The following is a 25,678-nucleotide window of genomic DNA, read 5'->3' as shown; positions in this document are numbered from 1 at the left end:
AGATAAGATGAGATGCTAGGGCTGTGTTTTTTTGGGGTGTGTTTAATACAACTTTACCTTGATACTCCTATAAGCATAGATGGCAAATATTAATTAAATCGTGCATTTTGCTGATAAAATATGATGTGTATACGGAACTTCTCAGGTGCTATCAATTTTTTTTTGCGTCCGTCCATACGGAGCTTCGCTCAGACTTTAGTTGGGGTCCCCGCAAGTGGGCGGTGTGATTAAGCCTCCAGGATTAATTGAGGTACGCATAAGTTGGCCCGAATACTTGGATTATCAAAAAAATATGATGTGCATGGCTGATGACATGCTGGATGTGAAGCCAATCTTTGACTCCATGGTGCAGTTTGAATCCACTAACAGATGGGAGCAATTGAGTCCATGGCCAGACCCAATGGAAAATGTTCTTAGTATGTTCTTGGCGAGTATTAAATATCAAAATATGTCCTAAGCCGTCATTTTCCCTTAAAGGTAACAAGTCTGCCGTTTTGGGGGGATGAATTGGGCCCATTGGAAGCCCACCCTTTTGCGAAGCACACAAAACCTGCTGATTGTTGGTTCTTGACCATGGGTAATTGATTGGGCCCATTGGAATGAAGCCCAAAAATATGAAGTGGAAACGGCCCATGTAGCATACATGGTATTGGTGGTGCTCCAAGAGCAATGATTAATCTCTCGGGTTTGGATGGTTTGGATACAGACTCATACAGGTTTCGTGACGGGTAAATGGTTTGGGTCGGGTAAAAACCCAAACATCAATAATCGGCACTAACATGTGGTTTTTTGTCCACGACAGACAGTGAAGCTAATGACGGAATCAAATCCTCTGTAGTGGAATTCTCTTTACCTCTGTATCGGTGCATTTCCGGCCATTAGATCGTCTAACAATTTTAAAACATAAAAAATTAAAAAATTCACACAATCTAACAACCCAAAACATCTCGGTACAGAGGTACACCAATTTCTCGGTACAGAGAATCTCGGGTGGGCAATTACATGTCATTGCCATGTTTATTCTATCTACAGGATCCTTTTTCCAGAAAACTCGTTTAATTGATGAATTTCAAACTTTGTTTTTGAGGAAATTTCTGGAAAAATGTCATGTCTCCAAGTAAACACCAAATGTATATTATTATCTAGTTCCTGAAAGCAGTTTCATTGCAAAAAATCATCCAATATGATGGCAATTAGTGTGTGTGTTCAAAAATCAAGTTTACGGGAAGCATGTAACAATATTGCCAGTGGAAACACAGAAAGACAGAGCTATGCTAATAAGAGTAGCTTTTACATCCATGACATAAAAGCATCTCCAACAGCCCAGCCATCCCTCCTGCCGAACCCAAATATTGGCTCCCATGCCGTTTTTGTAGCCCCTCAACGCCATGCCAAACCTCCGGCCAAAAATGGCCTTGGCCATTTCTGTCGCCAAATTTGGCTGGGAAAATGACCTTCGCCATTTGTGCCTTGTTGGCTTCCCATCCCATCTTCAATTATCAAATCCCCTCCCACTTGATCAACTACCAAATCATGGATACCAGTTCTCTATTTCTAAAAAAAAAAAAAAAAAAAAAAAAATACAATCAGAGAAACTTTCTTGCGATACTCCTATTTGAAGAGCCGGCTTGATTGTTGTGTTTTCATTCTGTGATACTCCGATGCCAGCAAAGTGACAAACTTTCTTCTATGAAGAAGATTCAAAATCTCCTCACAGAATTGCATTTTTTAACTTGCTCATTGTTTTGTGTGTTGTTTATTCAGCAAATGAATTGTTTATTTACAGAGTTTCAAAAAATTAGGTAGGGAAGGATAGATAAAAAAATTAGGCTGATAAAAAAGTAGGGACATGAGGTAGATAAAAAAGTAGGTAGGAGAGGTAGATAAAAAATTAGGTACAACCAACAAAATTAGGTAGGGAGAGGTAGATAAAAATTTAGGCAAAATCCTAAAATCGAGGTTGGAAGGTGGTTAAACAATAGTTAAAGTATATAAAAAATTAATTGATATTTCAAAAGTTAGTTAAAAAAAGGATTGTTGGAAGGTAGTTGAGGAAGGGTGCCAAATTTTGGCTCTGCCGCCACGGGAGCAGTTTGGCCAAATTAGGGTGCCAAAAACACCGAAGCATGCCAACTTGGGATTTGACATTCACAAAAATGAAACCCACCATTGGAGATGTTAAGCGCTCTTTTGGCACTCTCGAACTTATTCTTTGGTACCAGAAAAATGCACTGTATATATAGAATTTGTTTAATACAGCTTAATGTGCCCCCAAATAGGCATTGTATTGAACCAAGACAGCTTGGGCCATTAATTTGTTGCTCAAGAGTTGGAGCCTGGGTAATTTCGAAGAACAGAATAGAGTAGCGATACATCAATCAAGGTAGAAGAAGAACAGAGGAGACAGAAAGAAGAATTAGAGTTCGAAAGTAGGCACAAAGATTTCTCTGATAGAAGAATTATACATCGGCAGGGAGGGTAAAAGAAGAAGTGAGTGGTCTTGATAAAATAAAGGGTGGTGAAGGGCAATAATTTTTATTATTACTAATAAGGGTCGGTTGGCTAAAATGTCACGCAAGCCTTAGTTAGGGGGTGCTGTATGGGTATCAAGACATATGACCGACATAATTTGTGGTACTTGTATGGGTATCAAGACATATGACCGACAAAATTTATGGGACTTCATAGGGTTGGCTCGGCTCATTTTGGCTGACCTTTCATTTCAATGAAACAAAAATTTGAAAGCTCTAAGACTTGTGGATTTTTCTAGGGGTAATTTTGGTTTGGGTTTGGTTGGTATAAAATTTTGGTTCGGGTTTGATTGGTAAAAAAGTTTCGAAGGTGCAGGGTAAAAGTTTTGAAGACTCGGGGTAAAAGTTTGAAAGACCAGTCGATTTGGGTTTGGGATAAAAAGTTTTGAAGAAGACCGGTCGATTTGGTCGATTTGAGATAAAAAGTTTTGAAGACCGGTCGATTTGGGGTAAAAGTTTTGAAGATTGATTCGATTTGGGATAAATATTTTCAGGACCAATTCCAATAGGAGTTAAGTTCGGTCCGGTTCAGGGTGGGGTCGATACAGTCGGGAATTTGGGATATTTCCGTCGGCTTGAAACGAATCTCCCCTGGGCCTTAGTTGGGCTAATTATAAGCTAATTCTAAAACTTGGACAATGGGCCAATTGGCCCAAATCCATCCATTTGGTAGTGGGCCAAATTGCCCAAACCCCTCGATTAATATAGTCATTTCGGTCTTTAGTCTGTTCATTTAATTTTGATTCGGTTCAATTCACTTGAAATTCCCTCGAGACCAAACCAAAAATTAATTTTTTTATTGTTCCAGAACCGAAACCGGGTAAAAACCGGAAAGACCGTTTTTTTCGGTCGGTCAGGGTCCAGCTTTTTTTTTTTTAACACCCCTACCCTAGAATTTATTTATTTTTTGTGTCTGTAGCATTCAAGAAAATTTGTTAAATTAAATCGCATTGGTATAATTCATGAATAATTACTGTGATTATTTAATGGTAGCACTGTTATGTGGTCCCAATACAAACTTTCCACATACTTAGTACTAGGTTACACAGATATGTATGGAGGATAAGGGTATAAGAATGCACGTGACGATGCCTAAAACCACTAAATAAATTCCATTAATCCACATAATTATCAAACCGTATTCACATAAGCATACTATGTAACGAGTCCACAGAAGCCGAGCTTCAAACGGCTCATTTGTAGACATTCCATAATGTGTGTTAGCTTAATTGAATTGAGCTGCAATACTTTTATTTTTAGAACCTACCCGACGAAATCTATCAAACAAGATCCATATTGATATGAAATTACATGTAAAAAAAATTGTTTAATACATCTTAACGTGCCCCATTAGCAGTGTACTGAACCACAAACAGCTTTGGGCCATTAATTTGTTCCTCAAGAGTTGGAGCCTGGAAAATTATCTAAGAACAGAATAGCGTACCGATACATCAGGAAGACACTCCTGAAATTGGAGAAGGTTCCTAGTTCATAGACAAGGCGGATACGGTATCGTATTCATGCTCCTAATAAATTAAGGTTGGAGATTTTGCTTGTGTAATAATCTGGTTGAATGTCATTTGTCGGGTCTTGAAGACTGGATTGAGTTGTCACACCTGCAACCATACCAACCACATGAATACGAGGAAGGCTTACCATCTGCAAATTTCGTTATTTCCAGTGAGTCTGAAACTTCCTATTAGCATAAAAGAACAAAAAAGGGTTTATGCATCAACGGAAAATGTGAACGGAAACTGAAGAACTGCCAACCTGAAAAAACTAGGAGAGTTCTGCAGCCAGCATTCTGGCCAAATAAAATGTCAGTATCCAATCTGTCACCCACCATACACATCCTGGATGTATTGGTATGAAATCTGCAAAAATGGACAAAACAAGTGTAACCAAAATTTGGCTAATTAAATAGCCAAGTAATCATGTTCCTAGATCTGAAAGTTTAACCTAGGCAACAAAAAAGGGCCAGATAGTTCAACTAGAGGAGCAACCATTTGGTTCACCATATCCCGACCTGGATTCATCTTTTTCAGATCACATCAAGAGGAACTTTGAAGGAGTAGGGTAGGCTTTATAAAAAAGTTAGAATCTTCAAAAAAACCAACAGATACTGAATATCCTGTATGAGGTGATATCTCCGGTTAGACCACTGATGAGCTTGAATCCTGTCCTTGCACTTTCTACTTCTAAACAGGGTATGGTCCCAATTACCAGAAGTATGATTAGTTAGAAGGTGGGTTCATTTTTTATTAGACCACTGAGTTGATTTGAGTTCATTTTGAAAAGCTCAACAAAATCCTGTCCTTGCACTTTCTACTTCTAAACAGGGTATGGTCCCAATTACCAATTACCAGAAGTACGATTAGTTAGAAGGTGGGTTCATTTTTTATTAGACCACTGAGTCGATTTGAGTCCATTTTGAAAAGCTCAACAAAATCTACTGCTTACTTTTTTAGTAAGAACTCCATCATAAAGGTTGATGGTTTGCCAACTACAATAGGCTCCTTTTGAGTTGATCCACATACAGCTGCCACCATACATCCAGCACCTGAAACCAAAACCAAAACTGAAAGTTGGACAACCTGCATTTCTGCAGTATTTTTTTTTTAAATTATTAGCTTGGATCAACCAGAGAGGCATGGAGGGACTGTGCCACATGCTAGGAATTACCAGGCCACTCTTGCAAATCAGTCGTGTCCTACAGCATCACGGTTGGTAGCAATGAAACGGCATCCTGGATTCTCACGTATGCAAAGAGTTGCATACCTGCCAGTAGAAATTCTAATTCATAAAGTACTTGGGAGACAAAATGAACTCCGCCCAGAGAATAAAAGACCATTACGATTAGTAAAGTTTCTGTTATTAGTTATAAACCTTTATTTTTTTTAATTTTTGCATTCTGCTGATCAGTATTATATCATCTTATGCATTCTTCCTAAAAGCCGCATTGTTGACTACACAAGCACCCAACATCAGCTTCTTATGAACAACAGAATAAGCTCAATCCACCCATACAAAATGAATTCCTCCAAGTGAATGAAAGACCAATTACGATTAGTAAAGTTTGTGTTTTTTAGTTTTGCATTCTACTGATCAGCATTATGTCATCTTATGAATTCTTCTAATCCTAAAAGATGCATTGTTGACTACACGAGCACCCAATATTAGCTTCTTATGAACAACAGACTAATCTCAATAAGGGCCCATCTACTTATTGCGTAATCAGCAAATAAAATATTTGTCGAAAGATAAGTCCCCGAGATGTGTAAGATCCAAGAACTGATGTTGCTAGCCAAAATGACCAGGGTACATACATCTACCTAGTCCATGCCGAGGTGTTTGGACGGTAAAGGAGATTCCTTTTGATCCTTGCCTGTTAAGATAGCTGGATCAGTCAGTGGAAGAAGAGGGAAGAAGCAAACAAGAAGCAAACAAGAGACACAAATTTCCTTACTGTAGCTTGTAATAATTTATATACTGGTCTAATCCAACCACCACAGCTCCAACCTGGGATGAGAATACGAAAAAATCTATATTCATAAGACCCACAAGGAACGGTGCTTAAAGAAATTCTGGAGGACATTTAAGTACATCCTTATCATGCTCAAAGAGACAATTGGGTTTCAGCTGCATCATCTTTTTCCCGTCCTCCTGTAATTTATAGTGATTTTCCATCACAAGCCTCCTATGAATGATAAATCACTAAGATGAAAAATGGTAAATTCAAACAAAAACCTCTTGGATAAACCAAATGTTATAAAACTTGCTAAACCTATCATTCTTAACAGAAGTAGAAATCGAAATGAAGAGGGCGGTTTCATTCTTAACTGTTGAAGAAGTGAAGTAAAGGATGTCAACTAAAAAAGACTAGAATATTGAGCTCATTAGCTTGCTAATCCCTCTCCCATTCCTTTGACACACAGTGACTGGTTCATACGCGGGGACGTCAGATAATTAAAGTTCAAAGGTAGACTCCGAAAATTCATCAGAGAAACATGGATTTCCAATATATTAGCTACCATTTTCCTACCCTTTTGAATAAGGTCCATTAATAAATCATCATAAGGTCACAAGAGAAAGCATAACCTCACATGAAAATCAGCATAAGAGATAGCATACACGATTTGAAAACAAAAAAATTGCAGGTCAAACTAAATTATTTCTTTTAAGTGGAGTGAGAGTCTACCGGGCCTCCGAGACCACTAAAGCCCGCAAGCTCCAGCTCTTCCAATATGCCTTCCTCACCTACTACATAAACCTACGAAATAAATTCAAACGTGATGTCATCATTGTGCAACTAAGCATTTACAGGCTAGAAGACCAAATTGATATTCTAGCAATGTGACACCATTTAAAGCATTACAGTTTGGTGACACCACGAACGGGGTTAAAAGCCGCTTAGCAAAAAATGGGGTTAAAAGCCCTGTAGATTACTAACAATACAAGAAAAACTTGAGTTTATGACGCAATTGGCGATTTCCAGTAATACCATGAAAACTTTGTGTTGCAGTCACAGAATTGCATTACTACCATAAGATATAAAAGAAGCAGAACTTTTGAGCCGATCATACAATAATTTAACCAAGAATCACTGCACCATAGCAAGTGCTTTTACAAATCAGTTTTCAAGTTTCAACATTGTCATTTAACAGGAGAGTGGAGACCAAGTACCACTATGACCAATCCCTGAGTTGTGATTTTGGCATCTTAATATCAGTTTCTTTTGTTTTTCCAGTTCATGCAGCATTAGCTACCTCTAACTAACACACTACCGAAGCAGCTCTTAAGTCCAAAACTCCAGAAGCAACCAAATAAAATATAGTTGACCAAACTAACCTTCTTTTCTCGAGGAAAATCATTGACTTTAAGGAACATAGCTGCTGCAAATGATGATGAGAAAATCTCTTCCTGCAAACATTGAGGAAAGGAAGTCATTTAATGTTTGGTTAACTTGAATGAAACTGGAAGCCTGGAATGGATTGATCATTCTCCTGAACTGTTCATTTGCCACTGTTTGGTTCGCCACAAAAGAACACAATCTACGCTATTAAAAACGGAATAGTCATCACTATATTATATGAAAGGTCCATTCTTATCCAAAATCATTCCAGCAAACCAAAAACCACCTCACATAACTGGGGTTTTACACAACCATTTTCTGCCCAAGGGGACAAAAAACAATTACCATTTTAGTTGCCTGACAAATCTGTATACAGTTGAAACGAACCTCACTAACTTCAATACCAAGAGTTTGGAACTTTTTAGCATACTGCCTCCTTGACTTGGTGGAATTGTTGGTAACAAAGACTAGCTTCTTCCCCTGCAAGCGGAAACGCCATAAGTGGATATATACATGAGAGAAGCGTATGGTACAATTATGACCAATATTTGCGTAACCTAACCAAAATAATTAAATAACACCACTTATTTTCATACCAAGCCAAAATACTTCGTAACATGTATATACACACCACACACCCTCATTCATAACTGGTCAGAATAATACATAACAAATTCAATAAAAAGTTGTAACAAATTGAACTATACAAAATGCATAACACATCAACTATAAAATTCCTAACAAACCATAAAATTTGTAACTTTATACCGTCGGTACCAGACTGTTTTTAAATTTCTTTTCTTTTAAATGACTATAGATTTGATGTTAAATTTTGTGATGTTGTAAAATAACACTTATACCGCTAAATCCGAAATAGTACCGATATCTCATTGGCACCATACGTGCCTAAATAATTTCTGGAGTCGCACTGCTTTACCGGTAGAAAAACAATACTCCAACTGGTACGAAATTCAGAACCATAACTTCCTCTATGTACATGAATATTTACACGTCTATACAAGAGATTAATAATATAATAACAGTAGTACCTTGGAACGGAGCATCTCTAAAGTCTGGGGGACTCCATCAATGAGCTTATCACCTTTCCAAATTACGCCTATTGGATATACAAGCATCACACATATGAAATTCACGTAATTAAATTAGGTCATAAAGAGCCTGACCGTCGCAGTCGAAGAGAAAGGCGTCGACGGAGTGCAAGAGGTCTGCGGCGTTCTGAGGAGAGAGAAGCTGGGGAGTTGGAATTGTTGCCGCCTTGCAGTTTTTTTCGCGATCGTTCATTGTTGCAGTCAGAGGAATGCGAACGGCAATGGAGGGCCTTTTACGGGGAAGAGCGGCGGCGGCGGATAATTGTCCGACCGACTTTTGTTTGTCAGGAATATGCTCAGAGCACTTCCCGCTTGCGGATTAGATGCCCCGCATTATTGGAACAAAAATACTAATACCATGGATAGCCATAAGGCTATGTTTGGATATCCGGAAACTTCGATAAGAATAAGAATAAGAATAAGAATAAGTTTATTAGGAATCTAATTTTTAGTAAATTTTCTGAGTACGAATAGAAATATGAAATATGATTAGTAGGAATTAAATTCCTAAGAATGCAATACATGAAGTAAATTCATTCTGGTGTTTGGATTAATTGAGTAATTTTATACATGAATCAATTATTTTGAAAATTTATCAAAGTCAACATTTTTTTTTCCATTGATTGAACCATGAATCTAAGATTTCAAAGGGATAAAAGACGAATCAGATTCCCACCAAATTTGGTAATATTTAAACTTGTATAGATTTTCATTAAAAAAAAAAAACTAAACTCGAAAGAAAAACTCAAAAGTAAATTAGTTTAGGGCTCGTTTTACTAATTGGATCGGACTCAGAGGCGATTGCGAGGAGATGCAGTGATGATAAAAACCCTTCCTCCGACATAGCAGTAGTTATTCATGATTGTTTAGTCTTGAAGAAATCTTTCAGTTCCTATGGTTTTGATTTTGTTAAACGTGAATGTAATAGGGCTGCGCATTATTGTTCTTAAAAAGCCATTTTCAATGACATGTCCTGCTTGTGGATGTCCATTTTATCCCATGGGGATCTCATCTCTATGATGTTTAGGCTCTACTTGTCAAATGAATAAAATGTTTCTCACCTTTTGACAAAAAAAAAAGGGGCTTGTTTTTCCGAGATTGCCCCGTTCCCGAAAAGAAAATAAGTACTTATTTTTTAATAAGGTGATTTCAAGCTTAAAAATCATGTGCTTACGCAAATAATTTTTCTATTAATATGAATCTTGTTTGATAGATCTCATTGAGATCTTTTATACGGTGCAAAAAAAATTAAAAAATTATTTTTTATTTACATTATTTTTTGAATTTAAAAATGTGAAATAAATATTTATTTTTTAAGAAAGTGTTCTAGAACGGAGCCTAATGAATGAAATGATTTGTACAGGCAAAATCATTAGTTTTTTTGGGGTTTGGGTTTTTAATTAATGTAGGATAATTTGAGTACGGGAGTTACCTTCAAAGATTTTTTACAACGTGGCGCTACGATTTTCATAGCAACTGAATATTTAAGTCTAAACAAAAAAATTCAAGAAATAGTCTAGACAGAGAAGAAATAAATTAAAGAAAAAGATGAAGTCACATAGCTAAACTAATACGAGTAATTCTTTTGTTTCCCTACCGTTTTCTTAGAGAACACCATCCCCAAACCCAGGGCCGGCTTAGACGTTTGGGTTGTCTCAAGCCCGACAAAGCTGGGTTGTCCGATCACTATTACGTCATAAGAAATAGAAAAACATACAAGTCATAAAACAAAATTAAGGTTACATTGTGCTGTTAGCTTAAATTACATCAACAATTTGAGATTAAAATGTAACTTAAGTTATAGTGCTTTATAATTAACACGATCCGATTCAGAGAAGACACATTCTCATTGCATTTTTAAGCAAATTCTTCAAATAACAGTACAACAAAATTGACCTATATTGACATGCAAAAAGTGTCACTAAAATATATGAGAGACAAAAAAAAAATTGTTGTCACAAAGATGTCATTAAAGTTAATTTGTATAGTGACAACTAAGAGCAAGTTTACCAGCAACTTTAAAATAGCTACAAAGCTATTTTAGCTCAAAAAAAGAGGAAAAACATCCTTACATCAGAAGAGCTAAACAGGGAGTCAATCTGGCTCAATCCACAATTGTAAGCTAAAAATAGCTTACAACTATTCACAAGCAATTCATTTTTTTATTATTTTCTTTCTCTCCCCCCTTCTTTCTCTCTCATTTTATAATAATAGAATAAAGAAAAAGGTTGAAAAAATGTGTATTTTAATAGAGAGTAGGTTAAATAGATAGTATTGGTGTAGTGTTGAAAGAAATATGAGTAGGTAAAATGAAAAATGTACACTGTTCACAAGTTTTTTTTAACTAAGTATTGGTAAACTTGCTCTAACACTCCTTGCTCTTCCAAAAATATATATTGACAATTTTCACTAATGCTTGTTAGCTTTAGTTTTACGTGATGCACCAATTTGACTGATGAGTATGGATTGTGTGTGTGAGAGAGAGCGCGCGTTACTAAAATAGCGCGTAACAATTGCTTGGATTAACCCAAAAAAAATAAAAAATAAAATGCTTGGATTAGTCATTAGTGTCTTTTGCGGGTCATGAATGACATAAGTGAAGGGTTAGTTCCACTTAGCAGCCCTATGCTTTCACTGAACTCTCACATTGGACGCTCTACTTCCAATGTTGGCAATCGAACCCTAGAACTATCAGTCCATTGGGAAGCACATCTGCCGGTCCATCTTTGTCAGAGATGTTTACAATCTTGAGGGTATGATAGGAATTTCAGCACCTTTCACCACCTCAAACACTCCCCCTTCACTCCTGGATTGAGACATGCTGGCAAGCAGGGGTACTTAGACTAGAGGAGTGGATCTTTGGGTTCAAACCCCAACCACACAAGTTGGTATACTGTAGTCCTAAAACATTGGGTCAACTCTCATGCTCCATGGCCATTTTGGAGTACTTCAAGAGTCTTAAACGTTGAGTTGGCTCCCTTGCTCCATGCCATGCAACATATGGTAGGCACCTGCAGCTAAATGACTTCAGGCAACTCTATGACTCTTACTGTAAGACGATGAAGACCTTTATTAAGTAACGAGCATAGAACATGCGATATCAACACAGAAAGAAACTCCCTCGGAAGTTTTCGACAGAAAAAAATAGGAAAAGAAGATATTAAGCTATTTGCACCAAAATTATCAGAGAAAGTTGAACATGAAGACTTCATATATAGCACAGTTATTGCACCATTTGATGAACCTCTAGAAGCCACTCACTAGAAAATATACAAGCAAAAGTCTAACAGCCAAAAAGTGAAAAACCAGTCCAATCTTTTATGAACATGAATTGGAATCAGGAATATGCGTATTTTGATTTACATCGCTTCTACAAGTGAAAAGGCTATTAAGTACTACCTTAACCATATTATGCTTCTCATACGTCCTTGTCCTGGCAGCGTTACAGAGAATAAAGATTCCTTGGATAAAGATCCTGGGCAGATGTAGAGGAAGAACCAGTTCCCGTGTGATCCATCAGGGCCTCGACTTCGGTTGAACTCTGGAGTTGCAGCTCATCATACTTGTCTCTGAGGGATACAAACCGGAAGTCATCACCATAGATACGTGGATCGTTGACTAGTTCCTCAATCCCGAGTTTACCTTCAAGCATGCTTACCACAGCAGACATGGTAGGCCTAAGTGCCGGAGACGGATTAGTGCATAACAATGCCACCTTGGTCATTCTCATTGCCTCTTCCTTGTTGAAATTGGAACCCAGCTTGGGATCCACCAGATCCATTAAACATCCTTTTTGTCGTAAAACAAGTGCCTGAAATAAGTACAAGAATGAGATTAACATGAAAAAGTGACAATGTACGTTGTAGTGTTCGAGCTCGTCTCCTTTACTAGACGAGCTGAAAACTCGAGCTCGAGCTCAGCTCGTTCACAACCGAGCCTTCAACGAACTAAGCCCAATTAATTTACTTAATGAGCCTCTTTAAATGAGCTGAGCCTAAACAAAAGAGCCAAGCTTTAGGGTGTTGAGCTCGGCTCGTTACAGAACGAGCCTAAAGCTTGAGCTCGACTCGCTTACTATATGAGTTGAGCCTTAACGAGCCAAGCCACGAGCTGCATGCAAGCAGCTCGGTTTGTTTGTAGCTGTAGTGACAAGAAAAAAACTTGGATGGATAGAAGTCAACAGACTCAACACCGACCAATCATAGCCCACAACCCAAAAACCAACCCCTCCACAACCCAACCCAAAAACCACAACCCCTCCACCCCACCCACCCCCAACCCCAAGAATAAAAAGACAGGAAAAACCAAGTAAGAAAAAGAGAATGAATGGAATGTACTAGTGTAAGGACAATCATTCCTACCTCCCACTTGGCCAAACAAGATAAGAACTATTATTGACTCCTTTCTTTGTTGTAGGTTTGATGATTATTTAGAAGCATTCTCCCTAGGTTGTAGATAATTTAACTAACTTCAAGATATCTCATACTAAATTTCCAGTTTTATTGCAAGATCAGTAATCTTGAATATAAGTTATTTCCATAGAAACAACAAACCAAAATTTTGTGGCCTCGTTAAAAAAAAAAAAACTCGCAATCACCCCCAAGTCTCCCTTACTAGACCAAATTCAAGTAGCACAAATCCATGCAAATTTGGATCAAAGCTGGCCAATTACGACAAAATGTATAGGTACTAAAGCAAGAAACAATGTGAAACAAGTTCAATGAGGAACCAAACACTTACCCAATCAAGTAGGCAAACATAATTTCCATTAGGACGATATTTCATATTGTCCTTTCCTGCAACAATTTCCAATGCAACGACCCCAAAGCTGTAAACATCTGCTTTGCCGGTTAAATAACCCCACAACGCATATTCAGGTGCCATGTACCCTCTGTACAACAAAAAGAATAATTTCAAGTGTAATTTAACAGTGTGAGCTTTGTAGAATGTTCAAGCATCCAAGCAATTTTCTTCAAGGTGATCAAGATGACATGTTTGTCAGAATTCACCATGGCTAAACTACTACACTGTAATTATTGGTCACTTTGGATGGGCTTGTAACCAAGAAAAGCATCAATGAAGTTGGCTAGTTGAGGTTTGACATCGATTGATGGGCCACCCTATTCTTGATTTAGGTTCTGAGCTCTGATTTCATTTTCCAAGATGACTAAACTCAGTGGAATTGTTTTGCTTCTAATTGTTTTTGGATAGCTAGATACGCGTAATTTGACCTACCTTTCATTCCAAATGGAAATGCAGAATACTAATGAGACTCGTGTATCATAACAAAATTCAGTGGCTGCCCTGTTAGGTCATTTTGGGGGCACCAATCTGACATTAATGACAAATTGGCGTCATCAAATATCGGATGGAAACTGAAGAATGAATAAGGTAATGGCATGAGAGCCTGTTCCAAGGTGGCATCTTTTGATACACAAACTACTTTGATCTTAAGCATGGCACAGTGATAGGATTTATTAAGGAGAAAATCGGTAGCTTACATTGTTCCAGCAATCCTGGTGCTAATATGGGTGTTCTCATCTTCTGAAAGTTTAGCCAAACCAAAGTCAGAGATCTTAGGGTTAAGGTCCCCATCAAGTAGTACATTGGTAGCCTTGATGTCCCTGTGAACAATTTTCAGGATTGATTCCTCGTGAAGAAATGCCAAACCTCTTGCTATGCCAATACAAATCCTTAGCCTGGTAGGCCACTCCAAATTCAACTGGCATTCCCCTTGACAAATAAATAAGAAGAAATCAGACGGAAGCAAAAAGAATATCGAGCTTATTAATAAACGACAATTGAGGTAAGAATGTTTGCATAATAATCCAGATTTTAGCTTTTGGAATGCACGCAATTGACTGAACACATTGAATTACCAAACAAAGCCCGGGCAAGACTGTTATTCTCCATATATTCATACACCAGCAGAAGCTGATTCCTTTCAACACAACATCCATACAATCTTACTAGGTTTGGATGCTGTAAACCAGAGATCATGCCAATCTCGTTAACAAATTCGCGATGTCCTTGCTTTGATTTGGAAGAAAGCTGTTTAACTGCAATAACACTACCATCTAATAATATACCCTGCATTGAAAAATAGCACATGGTCATGTCAGTGTTGTAGAATGAATGCACAACTAAATGCTCCATAGAAACTGAATAAAAAGCGAAGAGTAACAAGAAAAAATATTGATTGATTGAGATGTACCTTATAGACAGATCCAAAACCACCTTCCCCAATTTTGTTGTTGATATCAAAGTTGTTAGTTGCAGCTTTAATTTGTCTGTAGGTAAATAAACCAGTTTGCAAATCCAATCCTCTAAGATCTGCAGAAAAAGAAGTTGAGTTATTTAACTGCATCATCAATGCACTAAATTTGATTTTCCACGAAGTATGTTAGTGATATTCTAGAAATATGACAAATGTAAAGAGCAAGATCCACAATGCAAAGGCCGGGAAAAAAAAAAGAGCCACAATGCAAAGGGAAAAATAGTGATGTGCTCAGTTTGGTTGCAGAAAAGATTGAACAAGTGAAAATATATGTTCTAATCTTCCAACAGCTGCAAACAATACCAACTTGACATAAGGTTCCATATTGTCTTTTGCTTCTCTACTTATCTTTCAGTATTATAGAGAGATTATCTGTCCATAACAGGATTAATTTGGCAATAGGCGTAGTCTCTAACTTCCAGTTTCCTGTATGAAGATCAACATGTTGATAAAAAATTTGAATGTCCTTATGGTTTTATATATCATTCCTGTATCCTGCAATAGATGTAATGTGGCAATTCAACATAAAAACAAAAATTATCGAGAAGCAATAAGCCACCTTGTTCTTTCGAACTACTGCTTCCAGGATGAGTTTTCCACCAAACTATAAAGAGAATCGCCAATGTGAGGCATAATGCAGAAGCTACGGCTCCAGTTATAGTGAATATCTTCTCTCTCTGATCGGAAGGAGGCTTGAAATCTACAAAATATTAAAAGCAAAGGAAAAAGAAATGCATTAGCTTGATATACATTGTTGGCCCATTTCCTTTGAGTTTAAGCTTTTAAGATGACTGGTGTTCTCAAGTGGTATTAAGCTCTAGTTCATGGAGGCATCTGTCCGCATTCACTATCTCTGTTTTCGACTTTGTTCCAATTGTTGTGCAGATCTCTTCAGCATTCATTTGTGGACACTGCACATGTTTAGTTGAGTCTGTATGTGTATTCAAGTGCAAGAGGGGATCCTATGTGAGTAGGTTGATATACATTATTACACTAACCACACTGTATAAAATTGCGACTATTTCACAACTTTTGTCCATAGCTGCAAGGATCAAATACTTCAAATAAGAATTTGTTCGACAGCTCAAAGACATTAACTAGTAAGAGAATAATCAAGAGTCGGGGTTAAGTTAACGACTTCGTTGCATCAAGCATTTGCAAGTCTAGTAAATAATAGAACAAAAATAAAAGGTGAGGGCATTATCCTGTTAGTAAAAGGGGTAATTTCTTATTGATGTTCTTAACCTATGGCCAAACTCTGGTGCATAAGTGGCCAAAAAAATACTCTATTTAGGAAAGAATTCCCTATCTATTTATACCAGAAGGGCAAGACAACTACCTTATGATCTTTGTATTTTTGCGAAGATTAATAAAATTTCTTTTGCCTATAAAAAAATAAAAAGGCAACTACCTTATGAAACTACCAGACAAAGAAGGAATGCAAGACTTCTTAGCGCTCAGCTTGGATCAGGAGCGTTACAACCTATTCTATGAAAGAACCTTTTTTAATTGAAAAAATAAGTCATTCATTGGGATTAAATGCTGGGTAGCGAGAACTCACTTCAGGAGCTAGCAGGCACCTTAAGGGATCGCCCTTAGCGTCATCCAAAAACCGCCCTTAGTGTCATCCAAAAACGAGATCTAAGGGGAAGACTCTTGGGCCAAACCTATCCTCACCTAGGCAAGGAATCCAGAAAGGGGAGCTCATCTTGCAGCAAAAGCTTTTAGTACTAACGCAGTTGCGGACTCAGACGTGCTGATACTAAGACTAGAAGAGGAATGCCCTTTTTGTGGATGGCGCAAGGGAAGGAAGAGCAAACTGATTTTAGCTAATCTTGGATCAATATTTCACCCAAGGTCGTCCTCAACTAACAGTTGGATTGGCAGTGACAGTGAAACTTATCGTGATCTATTGTCAAATCCAATACCTGATCAAGGACGAAGCTAGGATTTGGCTGTCAAGGTGGCCAAGAAGTCTATGTAAAAAGTTACAACCAAAATGCCAAACTAAACTAATTAGAAAAATAACATGTATAGAATCTATTTAGTCTTAATACAGATTTTACAACCAAATACCAGCAAAATGTTCTTCCTCTTATGAATATTCAGCACTCCACTTTGAAAATTTCAAGTACATGGGGTTCAATCCTTGTTTGAAATAAAATTTTTACTTATTTAAAATAAAGTTGTACCCTACTTTGCAGAATTTCAAGTATTTGGAGGCCGGTACCTATTTGAGTAATATTTGAGTAAAACTTTTTACTTCTACGTATCTTAGTGTAATTGAAGCTTTGGGAGTGTCCATGGCCTCCTTTGGTATACCAATGTACCTTCACCCTTGACCATGATGATCACTCGTTGTTCTAAAAGCTTAAGATTTTGGCCAACAATTTACCATGGTATTAGCATCTTGAGTAAAAAAGCACTAGAGGGCATAAGGATAATGAGGTGGGCGGCACAATACTTCACGATTGACTAACAAATACGGAAAGCCTAAAGAAAAGATAACTTACTAGATACAATAGAAATAGCTGATATAAGAGGACCATAAGTTCCTCTCTTAGGAACAACTCTTGTCCCTTTTCCAGCCCAATAAAAGCGAATCTCAACAGTATTATTCGTCACAGCAACATCGGTAAGGTTTAGAACCTTTTCCTTGTCAACCCCTTCTGCAGCAGCTTCAATATCAAAATCCTTCCAAGCTAGTTTATCCTGTACATAACAAATCAGTTAAACCAATATAATACAGTCGCAACTCGAACAAAAGCGCACTTATGCTGATATCAGCTACCTGGATATAAATATCAAACAGTCTTCTTCCAAGACTCCGATAGGATGCATTATCTCTGAAAATTATCTCAGCAAAATGAAGGGTCACAGTGTAGTTCCCATTTGCTAAGCAACGACCATAATAGGTCAGAGAGAGAGGAGAGAGGCGAGCTGTTGTGTACAATTGAGAGTAATTCATTTTGAGGGCAGACACATTTCTGGCTATGTACTCAGTTTTATTGAAGTCCCAGACGCGTCCGGTGCTACTAAAACCCCAATGCGAAACTTGGTGCACAAATTTCGCTGCGTCTCCTGGGGATTCATCAGCTTCATATGTAGTTTTTCCAATAGTGACTTCTCCTCCACCACAATTTATATGCACTGAATGCCGATCTTAACAAAGAAAAACATCATACGCTGTCATATAAGAGGGAGAAAAAAGATACACTCAAAAGTATGTTTCATCATTCATGTATTTAAATGTCCTTTCCCTTGACAACATGAAGGATCAAACAGAAGTAGTTGCCACAAAGTTCCATATCAAGAAGTGGGGAGTGAATAAGTACATAAAATCGAGCTATGGCATAGAGTTATGAACCAGTGGGCTAGCTCAGTGGCAAACTAAGAAGCACAACCACAGAACCAGGTAAGAGCACAGACACAGGATTGGTAATTCTAAAAGATTGTGGATACAGACAGGACACGAGACAATTACAAAACACATATCACTATTGCTGTAATTTATTTAGTTGTTTCTTTTATGAATGCTAATACTGTATTTGGAAATTCTTACATTTTACTATTCGGCTAATAAAATTTATTGGGTGTTCTATCAGGTTGAAAATCTTCCATCTGTAACGTTTGCCTTTTTATTGTTTTTAAGTATTATAATTAGTCCCCCGAAGTAAGTTTTCATATCGAAAATTGACCCTTGCCATGTCTCACCCGTGTCTAACTAAGACACAAGTGCCAAAAGTGTGTCCCCGATGTGTCGGACATAGATACTGCAACTAGTAAGGCATGTCATTGCTTCATAGGCCAGAAGGGTTGGACTTCTACTCCAGAGGTCCCAGGCACGAATCTCCACTGGTGGACCAATAGTTAATTTTCATTTCTACCTCCCTTTCAGATTGCTACCCCAGAGCTTAAGCCCAAGAATTATCTGGTACAAGTGGAAAGTGGGAAATACTTGTCCCAATGGATTTGTCCATTATCGGGAGATAAAAAAGACAGTTTGGAACTGTGACAAACATATACTTACTTCCTGTACAAGGAGTGTTCTTCAAGCAGTCAGCAAAGTCCCTGGGTCCATCCCCTAAATTGAGAAAAGAAGCAACAGTACTATTCAAAACAGTGAGAGAATAAAGAGGAGGAAGGAGAGAGGGGGAGAGAGAGAAGGGAAGGGAAGAGATCATCACCAGTGCTAATAAAATAGGACACTGAAATGCAAACTGTAAAGTTCCACTGAGAGTTAGAATCTTACGAGTTGTTCCCATGGGAGAAGCTTCTGAACAAGTTACTAATATGACAGGGTTAAAAAAAGAAAAAAAGTAAGGAAAAAGAAGAACAAATTACTATAGAGATGAAATCCAGATAGTCTCGGCCTCTCGATCGGGGAGAGAACTTACAGGGTCTCTTTACAAGGAGGTGTCTCATCCACGAACTCAGAAAAGTTATTATAGGAAAGATCTATTTGGCTGCATAAAACCATGTGACGCTTGATGAAATAGAAAAATGAATATGGGGATTCATAGATCCCGGACTAATTGTATATTGACACATGACCGGACGAAGAAACGGCCCTACCGCCGCATGACAAATGCAGACCATAGTCATAATGCATGCGTTGCAGTCACGACTGGAATCAAGCTAAGATTTTCACTGTAGTGACTGGGAAGATGAAAATTAGCAGTGGCCTCCAAAAATGTCCTGAGATGATATGCTTTCCAAAAGAGGAAGGATGTAACATATATGGATTGGATAGCTAGGCAGGCATATGCAGCAAGTATGTATGTGGGAAATGCCTGTCTTAATTTGACTATCGTAGTATCACCCAACTAATTACGAAGAGAAGATTAGAAGCTTGAGCCAATATAAATGGACACAGAATTGAGGATGAATAACATACCTGGTTGGTCTGGACGTGATCCAAATTGGGATAGTCCCGGTAAGAAAGTTCCTTGTTAGAAATCTGAACAGTAAAATTAAGTTGCTACCATCAAACAAAGTGAACATGGAATGAAAAAGTGAACCTGGACATAAGTTTCATTCGGTGAGATTACACGCATATCCATGGGCTGCTAGACTCGTCCTATTTGTATTCGGTGAGATTACACGTGTGTGTATATATATTTATATCTATATATACTGGGCAGTTTCTGGGACGCAAGTTTTGACACAAAAATATAAATGACCTTCTGTGGGGGACCCATATTACAAGTCCCATGCAAATATCTGAGCCGTTTAATTTTGTTTAAAACACGTTTTTAAGAGTTTTCGTAAAAATTAAATCAACTAATTCGGATATCGGTAAGAGGGCTTGATCAGTGTTTACCCTAAATTTGACAAGATAAAAACTCAATGAATCAATCTAAGCCCTCTCCGATATCCGAATGAGTTGATTTTTTTTACGAAGACTCTTAGAAACATGTTTTAAACAAATTGAATTGCTCCGATTAGTAGCATATATATACAAGGCTAGCTCCGATTATTTTTGTCTCAAAACTTAGTGTTACACACACACACACACACACACACACACACACACATATATATATATCCATCAATCACTTGTGATGAGTAGAGCTATATCTAAATTGAGCGGGGTGGTGCCTAACACCTTTTCAAACCAATACCTTAAATTTAGAGGATTTCACTGCAGCTGTATGGAACAAATGCTAGATCGATCAAATGAAAGAATCATCAGTTAATTAATTCATTGCTTACATCCATTTCAATTTTTGGGCAGCCTCAAGGCTTGTTACACCGCCTTCCAACCTGTTATAGCTTAGGTCCCTGACACGATTCACAAGAAAATGTTTAGACTGCGCGCATGCCCAAACATTAACGAAATGTAAAAAGCATTAGATGATGATGAACTAGTTGCAACAATGGTATATATACCTAATTAATTCATATAGTTACGTATATATTTTCATTTTAAATTAATCGCTTTTTAATCATAACTGGACTGCAATCAAATCATCCTAGTTACTATATAATAAATCAAAATTTCCAAAGAATTAATTGATATCATATGTGTCCACACCTGAAACAAGGTTTTTCGGCCTACATTTCATTTCACGCCCAAAAAAAACACCAAAACAGAAGCACATGGGCATGTCCTGATTTACATCAAAAAAATAATGTTTCATTTGGAAAAGAAATCTGTCCCCTGCTTTGTGCTCGATCTGATCAAACAAAAAATGACAGTCTACTAACCATGCAAGGGAAGAATTTCATGTCCAAGTTACTGATGATTTTGATCATCGTCGGGGACTCTTTATTGGAGCAGTTATTTGTTTGGGACCCTTCGTCAGTACTCAGCAGCTACCATCCTCCTCCACTTGCAGTTAGTTCAAAAAGTTCCAACATTTCGCTGGCCTTGCTACCAATACTCATTGGATTAGTGATTCTAGTGGTCTGATCATATTACTGGTATGTGGAGTGATTTCCGCACTCCAAACCAAACCAAACCAAACCAAACCTTAAGTCCCAATCAATTGGGGTCGGCTGCATGAATCATTTTTCTCTATTGAGCTCTGTTAAGGGCCACTTGTTCACTCAAACCTATTAGACTCATATCTTTGCTCTGTTAACAGCATCTAATGTCAATTTAGGTATTCCCCTTCCCATGGCGTTACTATCCAAAGTTATCTTATCCGCTATCTTAACTACTTCATCTCCAGGTTTACGGTAGACATGCCCAAATCACCTTAACCTATTTTCTCTCAACTTCTCTTCTATAGGTGCTACATCTACCATCTCACGAACCGTTTCATTTCTAATCCTGTCTCGTCTAGTTTTACTACACATGTACCTCAACATTCTCATTTTTGCTACATTCATCTTGCATACCTGTTGTTTCTTAATAGGCTAACATTCTGTCCCATAAAGCATCGCTGGTCTTATGGCAGTTTTATAGAATTTTTCCTTCAATTTTGTGGGTACCCTAGCCTCTTGTCACATAGTACACCCGTAGCGCTCCTCCACTTGAGCCATCCCACTTGGATCCTATGATTCACATCATCGGCAATCTCTCCATCTTTACTAATAATTGAGCCTAAATACCTAAAATGGTACCACTAAACTTGCACACTATATACTTAGTTTTGCTCATACTTATCCGAAAACCCTTTGATTCTAATGTTTCTCTTCAAACTTATAATTTTGTATTAACACCTCTTGCGGTTTCATCAACGGGGACAATATCATCTGCAACCATCATACACCATGGGATATCCTCCTGAAACTGTCCAGTCAACTCATCCATAACTAAGACAAAGAGGTATGAGCTCAAGGCTAACCCTTGATGCAATATATCCTACTGTAATTGGAAATTCACTCGTTCCCCTCTACTGATGTTCTAATGGTAGTGAAGGCACCTTCATACATGTCTCTAAACATTTTGATATACCCTTTGGTCACTCCCTTACTCTCAGGAATCCACCATATGATGTCTCTAGCCTCTAGGCACCATATTGTAAGCCTTTTTTAAGTCTATGAAAATCATATGTAGATCCTTTTTCTTTGCTCTATGTTTTTCCACCAATCTCCTTAATAGATAGATAGCTTCCACGGTAGATTTTCTAGGCATGAACCCAAATTGTTTCTTTGAGACCGTAGTCACCATCCTTAAACAATGCTCAATAACTCTTTCCCACAATTTCATTGTATGACTCATAAACTTAATACCTCTATAGTTGTTGCAGCTTTGAATATCCCCTTTATTCTTATAAATAGGTATTAAGGTGCTCCTTCTCCATTCATCTGGTATCTTCCTAATCATAATAATTTTGTTAATTACACTTCCAAGGGGAATGTGAAAATCAACTCTATATTGATTTTTGCACTCTCCAAAGTTAACAATTTGGGAAGTGCAAAAATCACTCTCAAACTGGTATTTTTGTCATCTTTTCAGTTTGTCATTCTCTGGGGGAAATTTCTTGCGACACCTTAGGTCATGGTTAAACTACACATATTGTCGGTTTTTGTACTATTTTCTAGAAACCTTCCCATGGAACCACCAAATCCTTAAATTGCTCTCTCACATTGTTCTGTTACACTTTGGTTTTCGGAGTTCTGTTGTTTTTGTTGATGAGTACTCAAGGGTTACTTATATTTATCATACGAAAGAGCACTTTGAGTTGTACTATGTTTCTAAGTCTTTTATATGAAAATATAACTTACCAGTAGTCCCAAAACTTAAGCTTTGGGAAATGGAGCCAACAATGTTATCAAGCTATAAATTCAACACTCTTTCTCAAATGGAACCCTACCTTACACGTGGAGATGCAAATTTTCATAGATAGAGTTAAACAGAATGCGAATGGGAGAAGCAGAATGCATCTGAGGAACAAATGCAAACGGAGAGAGACTTGAACTCAAGACATCTCTCAACCTGAGCTCTGAGTAATCCAAAAGCTTAAGCTTTTAGGATATGGGTTTTGACAATGTATATCAAGCTTTTAGGATTACCATTAATGTAACAAGGTATCATAACTCGAGCTGAGTGCAAAAAGAGGGTGAACATTACCCTCCTTCTTATTAGTTGAAATGGTATGGGCAGGGTCGGTTAAAGGGAGAGGCAGGAGAAGCAAAGGCTTTGGGCCCCCAAAAAAAGTTTAAAATGAGGGCCCCAAAAATCCTAGAACTCATATATATATATATATATATGGCCCCAAAATTTTTTTGCACTATTACACAAAATAGCCCCAATTGAAATTTAGAAGCCACAAAATAGGCCCAACGGTGGAATTAGTATGTTTTCAGCAAAAAGTGCGAGAAGACTAATTTTCAAATGATGGATTTTGAGGTATTAAGTTGCATTTTTTTGGGATAATTATATGCTTTTATTTTGTAATGGTTTTATTTTTATTTTCATGAGACTCTTTCTAGACCAAACTTTTGTATGGAAAATATTGATAGGCCTCATTTAATAGGTTCGCTTTCGGCCTCCAAAACGTATGAGCCGGCACTGGGTGTGGATCCCACCACAAAGTGATGTCATGCTTACCATGCAATATACTTTTTGGTAAGCATAATATTACTTTGTGGTGGGATCTACATCATTTCAACCAATAGGAAGGAGGGTAATGTTCAACCTCATAAGTGAAGGGTGAACAAAACTCATCTCGAGCTAGATACCACATATTGGTAGGGAGCATAGTTGTCAAGGGCAAGAAGCGCATCGAGGCACAATTTCCAGTTGGGGCCAAGGTGGGCACACGCCTTTTTGAAGCGAGGGCACCTAATTATTGCTCATGTTAACTATTTGGAACCTTTCAAAAAATTAGTTACACACTTTAATTTATGATATATTTTTTATATCAATTATGGATCTTGTATGATGGATCTAAATTAATTTTGTTAAACAAAATTTTCGAAATCATAAAAAATATTATAGATGTCGACATATAGACAATTGTTTGAGTGATACAAAACATGAAACATGACCAACAATTTGGAACGAAGGGAGTAGGAAAAATAGCATACACCAATACTTCAAATAACAAACACTAAGAGTTTTACACTACCATATCCAACCTAGGTCTCTTCACACACACACACACACACATATATACATATACGTGGAGAGAGAGAGAGAGAGAGAGAGAGAGAGAGAGAGAGAGAGAGAGAGAGAGAGAGAGAGAGAGAGAGAGAGAGAGAGAGGCCGAGAGGGGAGAATACCTTGAATAATGAAGACTTTTGAAGATTGATTAGAGAGAGAAAGTCGACTAAGAGATCAGATGAGATGAGGGATAAGAGAGGTTGACTGAGATGACTGAGACATCAAAAGAGAAGTCGATCAAGTGAAATCGACTGGAGAGATCGACTGATGAGAAATGAAAGAGTGAGGGAAATAACTTAAACCTAGAGTTGATCTACGGCTGTGGTTAAAAGTGAGGAAGACACGCCTTTTTCTTGCCTTGCCCGCCTTTCTCACCTAGGCACGCCTTGGATTTGCTTCTTTGAAGTAGCTTCGCCTTGGCTCATGCAAGGTGTTAGACCTGTGCCTCGAGCCTAGGCACGCCTTTGCCAACTATGGTAGGGGTTGTGTCTCTGCAAGCGGCAAGTGCTGCCAAGTGGGCACATTGCGTGTGAGGAAGGCTGTAAAGCGAAATCCCACATTGCCTAGCTACCAAAGGAATAAGTGTGAGGCACTCTCATTCCTATAGCTAGCTTTTGGGGTTGAGTTCTACCCAAGACCAAGCAACAAATTTTTGTGAATATTTTTGGTAGTGTGTTGTCTATTATTATTCATTAGTACTATTACTAAAATGAGCATTACATCTCTTAGAGGTCACACATGCTCTTTTAAGTGATCTAAAAGTCGGCCTAGACGGCACCAAGCACTTATGGACCCCTAATGCCTAGATTTTAGGGTCTACTGATGATTAGACACTTTCATATTAATTAGCAATTAGTCTTCAATTAACTAGCTAGGCGGCGAATAGCACATGTGCTATATTTCGTAGTTTTTAGAACATCTTGGGTTAAAATTTTTCTCTAGTTGCCCCTTTTTTTGCCCTGACTAGCTCCTGGCGATTTTGAGTATATTGGCTCTCTTATTTTAGATGCAGGTACCTAAATCCTTTTGGGGTGATGCAGTTCCTATTGCAGGTTACCTTGTGGACCATTTGACTTCTACAATCCTACAAGGTCAAGTTGCTTATGTTGTGTTGTTCCCTACTCATCCCCTTTACTCTCTACCTCCTATGGTTTCTTGGTGCACAAGATATGTTTAAGCCATTAACCCCAGCGGAGACAAACTTGATCCCGGTCCATTAGATGCGTATTTCTTGGTTATTCTTGCACTCAAAAGTAGTACCTCTATTATGTCCTTTCCTTTGCCGTCATTGTCTAAGCTGTTGTAACATTTAATGATTCATTACAATCTTTTCGAGTTTGTTGTCTTCTC

At 37.8% G+C, this 25,678-nt stretch overlaps 1 protein-coding gene, 1 non-coding gene and 1 pseudogene across 19 annotated transcripts in view; 1 reads left to right on the top strand and 2 right to left on the bottom strand.

The window, feature by feature from the left end:
- The first annotated feature begins 2,546 nt into the window (after positions 1 to 2,546).
- LOC131318329 (U11 spliceosomal RNA) lies at positions 2,547 to 2,661 on the top strand. The gene has a single exon (XR_009197652.1). It is a non-coding gene; the product is annotated as a U11 spliceosomal RNA (small nuclear RNA).
- Positions 2,662 to 3,807: 1,146 nt separating this feature from the next.
- On the bottom strand, positions 3,808 to 8,848 carry LOC131316930 (phosphoglycolate phosphatase 2-like; annotated as a pseudogene).
- A 2,789-nt stretch (positions 8,849 to 11,637) lies between these two features.
- LOC131316921 (probable LRR receptor-like serine/threonine-protein kinase At1g07650) overlaps positions 11,638 to 25,678 on the bottom strand; it is a 137,499-nt gene continuing 123,458 nt past the window's right edge. For 6 of the 18 annotated variants that reach the window (XM_058346457.1, XM_058346458.1, XM_058346460.1 and 3 more), the window contains 13 exons: positions 20,485 to 20,553; positions 19,667 to 19,729; positions 19,167 to 19,235; positions 19,022 to 19,057; positions 18,800 to 18,840; positions 17,561 to 17,931; positions 17,283 to 17,481; positions 15,329 to 15,469; positions 14,707 to 14,825; positions 14,372 to 14,582; positions 13,994 to 14,225; positions 13,233 to 13,383; positions 11,638 to 12,303 (listed from right to left, as the gene is read on the bottom strand). In XM_058346457.1, coding sequence (XP_058202440.1) covers positions 11,935 to 12,303; positions 13,233 to 13,383; positions 13,994 to 14,225; positions 14,372 to 14,582; positions 14,707 to 14,825; positions 15,329 to 15,469; positions 17,283 to 17,481; positions 17,561 to 17,931; positions 18,800 to 18,840; positions 19,022 to 19,057; positions 19,167 to 19,235; positions 19,667 to 19,729; positions 20,485 to 20,553 — 2,071 coding nt within the window. In that variant the 3' untranslated portion in view covers positions 11,638 to 11,934. The remainder of the gene's footprint in view (positions 12,304 to 13,232; positions 13,384 to 13,993; positions 14,226 to 14,371; positions 14,583 to 14,706; positions 14,826 to 15,328; positions 15,470 to 17,282; positions 17,482 to 17,560; positions 17,932 to 18,799; positions 18,841 to 19,021; positions 19,058 to 19,166; positions 19,236 to 19,666; positions 19,730 to 20,484; positions 20,554 to 25,678) is intronic. The other 12 variants (XM_058346456.1, XM_058346470.1, XM_058346455.1 and 9 more) reach the window with 9 other exon arrangements.

The sequence above is a fragment of the Rhododendron vialii genome, chromosome 2a, assembly GCF_030253575.1.
Source record: "Rhododendron vialii isolate Sample 1 chromosome 2a, ASM3025357v1".
NCBI classification, from domain to species: Eukaryota; Viridiplantae; Streptophyta; class Magnoliopsida; order Ericales; family Ericaceae; genus Rhododendron; species Rhododendron vialii.
Note: the sequence above shows the minus strand (reverse complement) of the source record. Positions and strands in the feature narration are given on the sequence as shown.